This window comes from Hyla sarda, chromosome 6, assembly GCF_029499605.1.
Source record: "Hyla sarda isolate aHylSar1 chromosome 6, aHylSar1.hap1, whole genome shotgun sequence".
NCBI lineage: Eukaryota > Metazoa > Chordata > Amphibia > Anura > Hylidae > Hyla > Hyla sarda.
The window spans coordinates 85,445,966-85,459,772 of NC_079194.1; the positions used below are offsets into that span (position 1 = coordinate 85,445,966).

The following is a 13,807-nucleotide window of genomic DNA, read 5'->3' on the forward strand; positions in this document are numbered from 1 at the left end:
AACAATCAGGTTGCAACTTATAATCTGAGTAAGGAAATGAGGACATGTCTGTCTATGCTGTCACTACCTTTTCAAAGGGACATTTCCTATCTGGACATTTATGGCTTTTTTTTTTTAACCTTTTTCCAGATTATCCCACCACCCCCCAGGCCTGCTTGGAACAGCTAGGGATGGTTATGAAAACATTTAAATGGGCTGAATTATCCAGTTTATGTAACTCCCATTGACTTTTATGGGATTTGCATAAACAGTATAGCACCACAAGGTACATTGTTTATTTAATTCTGGGGTTACAGAACCAGTGTATCTCTGTGTTATACAGTTTACTTAACTCTAATGTCAATGGTAATAATGCAAATTGCATTGAAGAGCCTGCTTGACCATCGGTAGCAAGCCAGGGGGGGCTGGGGTGCCCAGAATCCATCATACATATATGGCATATCCACAGGGTGGGAATACTTCTTTAATGGAGAGATGTAGCCTTGGTAAACTAATAACTACGGTACCTCTGGATAATACATACCTTCTATACACAAATAAGGTTCCTTCTATGTCAGTTTTCTCCTGCATTAAAAAAGGAAGAAAAAAAAAAAAACACAAAGTCAGGGTAAATATGATAATTTGGGACAAAGCATTTCCTCCTCTGTTTCTCAATGTGTCCGCAGTGAGAAGTTGTAGAAGAGGCAGGTGTAGAAGAGTCTTTTACCTATGGGAAGACTTACCACATTTATAGTGTGAATAAACTACTCAGAGACTCTAATGAAAACGCAATACACTTCTATGGGTTTCCACTCTCGCTGACACTTCGGAATTTCAGCTTGCGGAATTCTTCTAGCGGAAGGAATTCCATCAACAGGAGTGTGGAAACTCATAGATGTGTATGGGGTTTTCATGTCAGGCGGAAATTCTGCCGTGTGAATAGACCCTTAGTGATATCCCAGCATAAACTTAAAGGGGTATTCCAGGATTTTTTTTTTATTTGACTATGCTACAGGGGCTGTAAAGTTAGTGTAGTTCATAATACAGTGTCTGTACCTGTGTGTGACGGTTTTCTCACAATTCTTTGATTTTCACCCCAATATTTATTTTTACCAGCATACAAAATGACTGTTTTCTTAGATTTTTCCCAGCTTTCAATGCGGCCCAGACCTGACTCACTTGTCAGCTGATGACAAGGACCCTGTCTGCTATAATGGGTGGAGGGATCAATCTGAAACTAATGCAACAGCTGTTGGCAACCTGATTGAAAACCACAGGTCTTTTGAATGGATGCAGCTCATTTATGTTTCAATGGGTGGGGTGGCTGATGGGTGGGAGGGAGGAAAATGGAATTGTGGAATTTGTAGTCAAAAAAAGAAAAGTCAAACAGGAAATACCAGTTCACAAAACGCTAGCCACAGTATTATGGTAATCTCACAACATAGCCATTTAGCCCCAAGACAAGCGCAGATCCTTCCTAAGCATGTCCATTACTGTCTGCCAGGTATGTACTAAAATCACCTTATGGTGGAGAACCCCTTTAAAATTGGAGAAGAACTGGGATGCGTGTGAGGGTGGAGCGGAGCAAATTCCCAGCCACTCTCTAACACAAACAGGAATGTCCACTATTAAAGGGTTATTCCAGTGTGAAACATTTATGGCATATTTATAGAACATGGAGTGAAAGATGCGGGTCACAACATGCATTCTCTATAGGAGAGCAATCAAGTACAGCATCCGCGTATCTCCAGCTCTGCCACAGAGAATGTATGGACCCGCTCCATGCACAGGGAGAGCCAGGCGTATCTTACTTTGTGATGTAAAAGAGACTGGGCACAAGATAAACTAGATCTTCATAAGAGTAAGACCATATATTCTACAGCAGATCCACAGCAACAAATGTGCACCAGACTGTAAAGATTTCAGCGCGGATTCGTAGCAGATTTATTGATGTCTATATGGAAGCAGGGAATTATCTGAAATCCACAGTTGTAGATTTAGTTGCAGCATTTACCCAGCAGAATCACATGTACTGTATATAATGCAGGTTTGGTGCTGCATTCAGCTATTTATTTATACTGATTTACACAGTATGAAATCAACAGCACAAAACTTGCAGTACCATACAGTACTTGCAGCGGACTTATTGCCGATTGACTTTCCTGTAGAAGACCTTGGGAAAAACTTAAATCTGCATCATAAACTGACATGCTGCAGATTTAACCCCTTAAAGACTCAGGGTTTTTCAGTTTTTGCACTTTAGTTTTTTCCTCCTTACCTTTTAAAAATCATAACCCTTTCAATTTTCCACCTAAAAATCCATATTATGTCTTATTTTTTGTGTCACCAATTCTACTTTGTAGTGACATTAATCATTTTACCCAAAAATTCACGGCGAAACGGAAAATCATTGTGCGACAAAATCGAAGAAAAAAAACCGCAATTTTGTAACTTTTGGGGGTTTCCGTTTCTACGCAGTACATATTTTGGTAAAAATGACACATCATCATTATTCTGTAGGTCCATACGGTTAAAATGATACCCTACTTATATAGGTTTGATTTTGTCGCACTTATGGAAAAAATCATAACTACATGCAGGAAAATGTATACGTTTAAAATGTCATCTTCTGTCCCCTATAACTTTTTTATTTTTCCACGTACAGGGCGGTATGAGGACTCATTTTTTGCGCCGTGTTCTGAAGTTTTAATTTGTACCATTTTTGTTTTGATCACTCTTTATTTTTTAATGGTATAAAAAGTGACCAAAAATACGCTTTTTTGAACTTTGGAATTTTTTTTTTACGTGTACGCAATTGACCGTGCAGTTTAATTAACAATATATTTTTATAGTTCGGACATTTACGCATGCGGCGATAACACATATGTCTATTTTTATTTACACTTTTATTTTATTCTTTATGGGAAAATGGGGGTGATTCAAACTTTTATTAGGGAAGGGGTTAAATGACCTTTATTAAAAGGAGAACTCCAGAACACAAAAATTGTCCCACATAGTGGCGGCAGTAAAAAAATAAAGATGTACATACCTTCCTCCGCTCCCCCGGGTCCTCCGGTAACCGGCTCCGGTCTCCGACGCGATCCACTTCCTGGTTGTCGGTGGCCGGAGAATCTTACTGCGCTCAGCCAATCACCGGCCGCAGTGAAGTCCCGACTCGGCCGGCGATAGGCTGAGCGGCAGTGTTACGTTTTCGGCCCCGGCCGCAGGTGCCGATGTAGTGAAGAATTTTGTGCCCTGAAGCGTTTTCACACTGCTGCTCAGCCTATCGCCGGCCGAGTATGACTTCGCTGCGGCTGGTGATTGGCTAAGCGCAGTATGATTCATCCGACCACCAGCAACCAGGAAGAGGATCGCGGAGGAGACCGGAGCCGGTTACCGGAGGAGCGGAGGAAGGTATGTACATCTTTATTTTTTTTTACTGCCGGCAGTATGGGCGACAACTTTTATATTCCGGAGTTCTCCTTTAACACTTTTTTTTTTGCAATGTTATAGCTCCCATAGGGACCTATAACACTGCACACACTGATCTTTTACACAGATCACTGGCATGTATAAGCACGCCTGTGATCAGCATTATCGGCTCTTGATTGCTCCTGCCTGGATCTCAGGCACGGAGCAGTCATTTGCCGATCGGACACCGAAGAGGCAGGTAAGGGCCCTACCGGTGTCCTGTAAGCTGTTCGGGACACCACGATTTCACCGCGGCGGTCCCGAACAGTCCGACTGATAGTCCGGGATAGTTTCACTTTCACTTCAGATGCGGCGGTCAGCTTTGATCGCCGTGTCTGAAGGGTTAATACAGGGCAGCACCACGATCGGTGATGTCCTGTATTAGCCGCGGGTCCCGGCCGTTGATAGCTGCCACGACCGACACAATATGACGCGGGGTGACCCTGTGGCATTTCGCGGGAGCCGGCAGAGGACGTAAATATATGTCCTTTGTCGTTAAGGGGTTAAAAGGGTTAACCAGGAAAAACTTTTTTTTTAATATATATCAACTGGCTCCCGACAGTTAAACAGATTTGTTAATTACTTCTATTAAAAATCTTAATCCTTCCAGTACTTATTAGCTGCTGAAGTTGAGATGTTCTTTTCTGTCTAACTGCTCTCTGATGACATCTGTCTCGGGAACTGTCCAGAGTAGAAGCAAATCCCCATAGCAAACCACTTATGCTCTGGACAGTTCCTGAGAAAAGCAGAGATGTCAGCAGATAGCACTGTGGTCAGACAGAAAAGAACAACTCAACTTCAGCAGTTTTAACTTTCTGGAGCCAGTTGATCTATTAAAAAAAAAAAAAAAAAAAAAAAAAAAGGGGGTATTCCAGTAACAAAAACATCCCCTATCCACAGGATATAGGGAAAAAATGTTTGATTTTTGGCACCCGACTGTTCCCACTAAATGGAGTGGTGGGTTAGCACATGCACCCAGCTGTTTTATTCATTCTCTATGGAGAAGTGGAGGTAGCTGTACTCCGCTATCTACAGTGGCTCCGTAGACACAAAAATAGAGCGTGTGCCGAGGGGGTGGTAGATGTCGGACACTTATTGCCTATGCCAGTGTTTCCCAACCAGGGTGCCTCCTGCTGTTGCTAAACAACAACTTGCAGCATGCCCGGACAGCCATAAGCCGTCCAGGCATGGTGGGAGTTGTAGTTTTGCAACAACTGGAGGCACCCTGCTTAGAAAACACAGCCCTATTCTGTGGATAAGTTGTTATTGCTGGAATACCCCTTTAAAAATTGTGTGTTTTCAGCAGAATGTTTCCGTTGTGAGACATATCTACAATCCTACTTACTTTGCTACTGTAATACACTGTGGTTTTTCTTCATGTGTTGCAACGTATCTGCCCTGTGTGAACAGAACCATAAAGGAGACCTCCTAATGTTTTCTACTGGGCAGTCCTGTCCATGAATGTGCTTACAATACAACGGGGGGGGGGGGGGGGGGGGGCATTCATCAAGCATTTATTCTTCTCTTGGTAAAAAAAATAAAAAATATACACAAATTTGGCGCATCAACGGTTCTGCCACATTTTGTCCTGAAGTGACTTAAGCCCTTTGAATTTATCACGTGCTACAATTTATCCAAATGTCGCCAAATTTGTCGCAGAGGGCTCCAAATGTCGCAAAACTAATACCAGAACTCTTTTCACTTACAAAACCTGCTGACACCATCTTCACAGCGGCAAAAATCTCACGTGCGCCAAACTTTGACACCGCGCGTGACTTTGGATAAATTAGTACTTATGATAAATCTCCCCTATAGGGCAGTGTTCCCCAATCTGTGGCTCTGTAGCTGTTGTAACACTACAACTCCCAGTATGCCCTGACAGCCAAAGGCTGTCAGGGCATAATGGGAGTTGTAGTTTTACAACAGCTACAGAGTGACCTGTTGGGGACAACTATAGAGGTTCAATGTTACCTAATGTGCCATTAAAGGGGTATCCCAGGAAAAAAAAATATTTATATCAACTGGCTCCAGAAAGTTAAAACAGATTTGTAAATTACTTCTATTAAAAAATCTTAATCCTTCCAGTACTTATTAGCTGCTGAATACTACAGAGGAAATTATTTTCTTTTTGGAACACAGAGCTCTCTGCTGACATCACGAGCACAGTGCTCTCTGCTGACATCTCTGTCCATTTTAGGAACTGACCAGAGCAGCATATGTTTGATATGGGGAATTTCTCCTACTCTGGACAGCTCCTAAAATGGACAGAGATGTCAGCAGAGAGCACTGTGGTCATGATGTCAGCAGAGAGCTCTGTGTTCCAAAAAGAAAATAAATTTCTTCTGGAGTATTCAGCAGCTAATAAGTAATGGAAGGATTAAGATTTTTTTTAATAGAAGTAATTTACAAATCTGTTTAACTTTCTGGCGCCAGTTGATAAAAAAAGAAAAAAAAAGTTTTCCACTGGAGTATCCCTTTAACCCCTTAACCCCTTCAGGACGGAGCCCATTTTGGCCTTAAGGACCGGAGCGTTTTTTGCACATCTGACCACTCACTTTAAACATTAATAACTCTGGAATGCTTTTAGTTATCATTCTGATTCCGAGATTGTTTTTTCGTGACATATTCTACTTTAACATAGTGGTAAATTTTTGTCGATACTTGCATCCTTTCTTGGTGAAAAATCCATAAAATTGATGAAAAATTTGAAAATTTAGCATTTTTCTAACTTTGAAGCTTTCTGCTTGTAAGGAAAATGGATATTACGAATACATTTTTTTTGGTTCACATATACAATCTGTCTACTTTATGTTTGCATCATAAAATTGACGTGTTTTTACTTTTGGAAGACATCAGAGGGCTTCAACGGTCAGCAGCAATTTTCCGATTTTTCACAAAATTTTCAAACTCCGTATTTTTCAGGGACCAGTTCAGGTTTGAAATGGATTTGAAGGGTCTTCATATTAGAAATACCCCATAAATGACCCCATTATAAAAACTACACCCCCCAAAGTATTCAAAATGACATTCAGTCAGCGTTTTAACCCTTTAGGTGTTTCAAACGAATAGCAGCAAAGTGAAGGAGAAAATTCACAATCTTCATTTTTTATACTCATGTTCTTGTAGACCCAATTTTTGAATTTTTACAAGGGGTAAAAGGACAAAATTTTTACTTGTATTTGTAGCCCAATTTCTCTCGAGTAAGCACATACCTCATATGTCTATGTAAAGTGTTCGGCGGGCGCAGTAGAGGGCTCAGAAGGGAAGGAGCGACAAGGGGATTTTGGAGAGTACGTTTTTCTGAAATGGTTTTTGGGGGGCATGTTACCTTTAGGAAGCCCTTATGGTGCCAGAACAGCAAAAAAAAAAAAACACATGGCATACCATTTTGGAAACTAGACCCCTCGGGGAATGTAACATGGGATAAAGTGAACCTTAATACCCCACAGGTGTTTCACGACTTTTGCAAATGTAAAAAAAAAATAAAAAAATTTTACCTAAAATGCTTGTTTTCCCAAAAAAAATTTATTTTTAAAAAGGGTAATAGCAGAAAATACCCCTAAAAATGTGAAGCCCAATTTCTCCCGATTCAGAAAACACCCCATATGGGGGAGAAAAGTGCTCTGCTGGCGCACTACAGGTCTCGGAAGAGAAGGAGTCACATTTGGCTTTTTGAAAGCAAATTTTTCTCTGGGGGCATGCCGCATTTAGGAAGCCCCTATGGTGCCAGGACAGCAAAAAAAAAACCACATGGCATACCATTTTGGAAACTAGACCCCTCGGGGAACGTAACAAGGGGTTAAATGAACCTTTATACCCCACAGGTGTTTCACGACTTTTGCATATGTAAAAAAAAAAATTTTTTTTTACCTAAAATGCTTGTTTTCCCAAAAATTTTACATTTTTAAAAAGGGTAAAAGCAGAAAATACCCCCCAAAATTTGAAACACAATTTCTCCCGAGTACGGCGATACCCCATATGTGACCCTAAACTGTTGCCTTGAAATACGACAGGGCTCCAAAGTGAGAGCGCCATGCGCATTTGAGGCCTAAATTAGGGACTTGCATAGGGGTGGACATAGGGGTATTCTACGCCAGTGATTCCCAAACAGGGTGCCTCCAGCTGTTGCAAAACTCCCAGTATGCCTGGACAGTCAACGGCTGTCCGGCAATACTGGGAGTTGTTTTGCAACAGCTGGAGGCTCCGTTCTGGAAACAGTGGCGTACCAGACATTTTTCATTTTTATTGGGGAGGGGAGGGGGGCTGTGTAGGGGTATGTGTATATGTAGTGTTTTTTACTTTTTATTTTATTTTTTGTTAGTGTAGTGTAGTGTTTTTAGGGTACAGTCGCACGGGTGGGGGGTTCACAGTAGTTTCTCGCTGGCAATTTGAGCTGCAGCAGAAAGTTTGCGGCAGCTCAAATTTGCAGCCAGATACTTACTGTAATCCTCCGCCCATGTGAGTGTACCCTGTACGTTCACATTGGGGGGGGGACATCCAGCTGTTGCATAACTACAACTCCCAGCATGCCCGTTGGCTGTCGGTGACTGCTGAGAGTTGCAGTTTTGCAACAACTGTAGGCACACTGGTTATGTATCACTGAGTTTGTGACCTAACTCAGTGTTTCACAACCAGTGTGCCTCCAGCTGTTGCAAAACTACAACTCCCAGCATGTACGGTGCATGGTGTACGGTGACTGCTGAGAGTTGTAGTTTGCAACAGCTGGAGGCACACCGGTCGTGAAACACTGAGTTAGGTAAAAAAAAACTCTGAGTTTCACAACCAGTGTGCCTTCAGCTGTTGCAAAACTACAACTCTCAGCAGTCACCGACAGCCAACGGGCATGCTGGGAGTTGTAGTTATGCAACCAGCAGATGCACCACTACAAGTCCCAGCATGCACTTTAGCTGTTTGTGCAAGCTGGGAGTTGTAGTTAGACAACAGCTGAAGGTACACTTTTCCATAGAAAGAATGTGCCTCCAGCTGTTGCAAAACCATAAGTCCCAGCATGCCCATAAGGGAATGCTGGGAGTTGTGGTGGTCTGCCTCCTGCTGTTGCATAACTACAGCTCCCAGCATGCCCTTTTTGCATGCTGGGAGCTGTTGCTAAGCAACAGCAGGAGGCTGTCACTCACCTCCAACGATCCAGACGCTGCAGGTCAGTCCCGCCGCGGCCGCTGCTCCTGGGGCCCCGATCCCAACAGGGGCGCCGGGGATCGGGGTCCCCAGCACCCGGGGTGCACGTCCCGCACCCGCTCACGTCCTCCAGAAGAGGGGCGGAGCGGGTGCGGGAGTGACACCCGCAGCAGGCGCCCTGATTGGTCGGCCGGTAATCCGGCCGACGAATCAGGGCGATCGTGAGGTGGCACCAGTGCCACCTCACCCCTGCAGGCTCTGGCTGTTCGGGGCCGTCAGAGACGGCCCCGAACAGCCAGTAATTCCGGGTCACCGGGTCACTGGAGACCCGATTGACCCGGAATCGCCGCAGATTGCTGGACTGAATTGACATGGGGGGGCATAATGACCCCCCTGGGCGATATGCCGGGATGCCTGCTGAACGATTTCAGCAGGCATCCGGCTCCGGTCCCCAACCGGCTAGCGGTGGGGGCCGGAATTCCCACGGGCGTATGGATACGCCCTCGGTCCTTAAGGACTCGGGATTCAGGGCGTATCCATACGCCCTATGTCCTGAAGAGGTTAATGACCAAGCCCATTTTCACCTCAAGGACCAGGCCAATTTTATTTTTGCGTTTTCGTTTTTTCCTCCTCGCCTTCTAAATTCCATAACTCCTTTATATTTCCACGTACAGACCCATATAAGGGCTTGTTTTTTGCGTGACCAATTGTACTTTGTAATGAAACCTCTCATTTTACCATAAAATGTACGGCGAACCCCAAAAAAACATTTTTTAGGGAGGAAAATGTAATGAAAACCAAAATTTTGCACATTTTGGAGGGTTTTGTTTTCACACTGTACACTTTATGGTAAAAATGACATGTGTTCTTTATTCTGTGGGTCAATACGATTAAAATGATACCCATGGCTACATACTTTTAAATTTTTGTACTGCTTAAAAAAAATCTAAAACTTTTTGTACAAAATCAGTAATCTAAAATCACCCTATTTTGACCACCTATAACTTTTTCATTTTTCCGTACATAGGGCGGTATGAGGGCTCATTTTTTGCACCGTCATCTGTACTTTTTTTAGATACCACATTTGCATATATAAAACTTTTAGATAATTTTTTATAAATTTTTTTTTAATAAAATGTGACAAAAAAGCAGCATTTGAGGACTTTAATTTTTTACGTTTACGCCATTCCCCGTATGGGATCATTAACATTAAATTTTGATAGTTTGGACATTTGATTGCTTATACTGTTCAGTGCTATGCATAGGACATAGCACTGATCAGTATTATCGGTGATCTTCTGCTCTGGTCTGCTTGATCACAGACCAGAGCAGAAGACCCCGGGACACGGCCGGAGCTAGGTAAGGGGACCTCCGGATGTCATGCTGGATGAGCGGATCACCGCAGCAGCGCTGCGGGCGATCTGATCATCCAATCAAAGTGCCGCAATGCCGCAGATGCTGTGATCTGTAGTGATCGATTAAAATGATCCCCTACTTATATAGGTATGATTTTGTCGTACTTCTGGGAAAAATCATAACTACATGCAGGAAAATTAAGATGTTTAAAATTGTTATCTTCTGACCCCTATAACTTTCTTATTTTGTATTGATAGGACTTATTGATCGCTTTTTATTCATTTTTTCATTATATAAAAAGTGACCAAAAATACGCTATTTTGGACTCATTGACCATGCGGTTTAATTAGCGATATCATTTTATAATTTGGACATTTCCGCACACAGCGATACCACATGTTTATTTTTATTTATTTTTCTTTAAATGAGAAAAGGAGGGTGATTCAAACTTATTAGGGAAAGGGTTAAATGATCTTTATTAACTTATTTGTTTATTTACTTTTTTTCCAATGTTATAGCTCCCATAGGGACCTAAAACACTGCACACACTGATCTTTTACATTGATCATTGTTATGCCATTGGATAACATTGTTCAATGATTCTGCCACTTAAATGCTCATGCCTGGATCTCAGGCACTGAGCAGTCATTCAGCAATCGGACACCAGGAGGCAGGTAGGGGACCTCCTTGTGTGTTCCAGCTGTTCGGGATGCCGTGATTTCGCCTCAGCAGTCCCGAACAGCTCCCTGAGCTAACCGGCATTACTTTCACTTTAGATGCGGTGTTCAACTTTTAACGCCTCGTCTAAAGGTTAATAGCTCGCGGCACTGCGATAAGTGCCGCGCCATATTAGCCACAGGTGGAGGCCGTTGCTAGAGGCCGGGCCCGACCTGCTATGGCCCCGCGTTACAGAACGGGAGCGTACTCAGGGCGTACAGGAACACCCTGAGTCCTTAAGAGGTTAAACTGGACCTTTACTTGGGGTGGCTTGTGTATGACCTTTGCCCTTGCCCCCACTAGACCAACATCACACTCTATGCAGCTTATTGTACAGTAGTGTTCAGCATGAATATTCGAAATGCTAATTTTTACCGCGAATACAGTAGTCCCTCAAGTTACAATATTAATTGGTTCTGGGACGACCATTGTATGTTGAAACCAGTGTATGTTGAGACCAGAACTCTATGGAAATCTGGTAATTGGTTCTGAAGCCCCAAAATATCATCCAAAAATAAGAAAAAAAAGTTAGGATGAAAGAAAAATAAAGTAGATAACTAATACAGATAAAGCAAATCCTTATATATAAAAGTAAGAAAGATCTGCTGGGAGCTGTAAATTACTGTCTATGTTAGTGTTTCCCCAAGCAGGGAGCCTCCAGCTGTTGCAAAACTACAACTCCCAGCATGCCCGGACAGCCAAAGGCTGTCCGGGCATGCTGGGAGTTGTAGTTTTGCAACAGCTGGGGCCACCCTGCTTGGGAAACACTGGTCTATGTAGAGGACAGGAGCTTCTTCAGGGTCCTGTAAGTAAAAAAAAAAAGTAATGGAGTTGCCCTCACCAGGTGTCCAAAGGAGAAGCTAACCCGTACAGATAAAGTGTACAGAACATGTAATACCAGACACCAGTCAGTGCATACGCTTCAGTAATACAGGGGTTTTACCAGTGAATGCCCCTTTTGATTGGTCGGTTCTTCCGGCCATTGACACGTTTCACAGATCTGGATTGTCTGTAGCATTGTATGTGGAGTCTGGTTTCAACTTACGATGGTCCAGAAAAGACCATTGTATGTTGAAACTATTGTATGTTGAGGCCATTGTAAGTTGAGGGATCACTGTATCGGCACTTCGCAATTTCGTCAATATTTAGAATATAGTGATATGTTCGTAATTACGAATATTTTTTTATTTTTTTATTTTATTTATTTATTTATTTTATGCAAATTTATGTGAATATCAGCACTTCCAGTCTGGACAGTGATCCCTCCCTTCTTTTTGGTGAAAGATATAATTGCGCACTATGCGAATTTCATTACAAATTTTCGCATGGAAAAAAAAAAAAGAACGAACATAGTAAATATGAGAATTTTGCGAACATAGGACGAATATCAGAGTCCATATAGTCACGAAATATGACGAATTTGAATATGGCCCCTGCCGCTCATCACTATTGTACAGGTGGGGGGTGATCTCTAGGCATACGCCCCACTATAGATGCCACCATGTAGGGGCACACAGCAGTGTTAGTACAGGTGCCCCTCACCATATGAAGAGGGAAGCTTAGAGAATCATTATAATGGGATCTAATGGTAAACATATACAAGACCCAGGTGACAGCTGGTCACCCCCGTGCCGGGTTACGTCACCCGCGGGTCACTCACCCACTCGTTAGCCTTGGCACTGAAGCTATAGAGGGCGACCTGCCCGGTGACGTCTATGATGCCGCTGATGTACGGGTCATTGCGCCGCAAAGCGGCCAAACTCATCTCATGCTCGACTTTACTCCGCGCCTCCATCTTGGCTCCGGAGTGTGGCCCGTGCACCATATTAAACCTTCCCCCCGGCTGCCGTGAATAGAGCACAAAGTTCCGCCTGGAGATCGGTTCCGGCCGGAGTCAGGTCTTAGCACCTGCTGAGGAGAAGAGCCGTGTCAGACAGGCAAAAAAAAAAAAAAAGCCCCCCCCTCCCCAAATGCTGCAAAAGCGTTTTTTGTGTGGAAAAAAAAACAAGCGGACAGATGTCTATTGGGATTTATGAAACGTCAAACGAAAAAAAAAAAACATCACAAAAAAGCGTTTTTGCTGTTTTTCTTCTTTGTGTGGAAACTGCGTTTTTTTTCTCCTTTGGAGATTGTTCCTCTTTTTGTGTTCACCCCTTGTTAACTGTAAATAAAAAAAATAAAAAGATGGAGAAAATTACAAAAAAAAAAAAAACGCCAATGTAAAAACCCACATTGCGTTTCTTAGGCTAGGTTTACACGACGGAAGGTCCACACGGAGAATCTCTGTGGGGACATTGCAGGCACCAGTATAATATGCCAGCGTAAGGACAGCACAGAAATGCGCAGTTTCATAGACGGCTATGCATTCCGTGCCAACGCCGTACAAAGAATATATATGTTCATTCTTTGTGGGGACACGTTTCATCTTGGAAACATCTGGCACAAATATTCCACTGTGTGCACAGAGCAGCAGAATCCTGTTAAAATCAACGGGACTCTGCTGCAGCGGAATCTCCGTGCTGGATTCCAATGCTGAATCCGTGACGGAAATTCTGCTGTGGGAACAAGGCCTTAGACTTCTTCCGCTAGGTTTTCACACAGGTTTTTTTTCTGTTTTTTGTTTTTTTCTAAACCTGCCACTGCAGTTTTTGAGCAAAAGTCAGAAGTATTCAAAAAGAATGGGTAATAAAAAGGAAGGACTTACACTTCTCCTTCCACATGAATCCGCTTCTGAATGTGGCTCAAAAACTGCAATGGTAGTTTAAAAAAAAAAAGCCAGAAAAAAACCTGTGTGGAAACCTAGTCTTTGTCTTCTACAGGAGAGAAATGCCAAGATTTTAGTGGAAAAAACGCCATAGTTTCAACATGCTGTGATTTAGAAAATTGCACACCGAGCCCAAAAATGCCAGGTGGGTATGGCGTTTCATAAATCCAGGGCTGGTGCAAGGAATTTTGCCACCCTAGGCAAAAGCTAATTTTGCCGCCCCCTTGACTCAGCCTGTTGGCTCCGCCATTTCACATGCCCCGCCTTACTACTGGGGTGACACACTGTAACAAACCTCCCCCTCATGTAATCACCTTACTACTGGGGTAACATGTGACCTCCCCTCTAGCTCAGCCCCACCTCCTCCAAAGCATCCACAGGTCC

General features: G+C 43.1%; 1 protein-coding gene across 2 annotated transcripts in view; it reads right to left on the minus strand.

Moving 5' to 3' along the window:
• DCP1A (decapping mRNA 1A) overlaps nucleotides 1-12,589 on the minus strand; it is an 88,321-nt gene extending 75,732 nt beyond the window's left edge. For both annotated transcript variants that reach the window (XM_056524355.1, XM_056524354.1), the window contains exons 1-2: nucleotides 12,320-12,589; nucleotides 524-564 (exon numbers count right to left, since the gene is read on the minus strand). In XM_056524355.1, the coding sequence (XP_056380330.1) occupies nucleotides 524-564; nucleotides 12,320-12,484 (206 nt within the window). In that variant the 5' untranslated portion in view covers nucleotides 12,485-12,589. The remainder of the gene's footprint in view (nucleotides 1-523; nucleotides 565-12,319) is intronic.
• Between the last annotated feature and the right edge of the window lie 1,218 nt (nucleotides 12,590-13,807).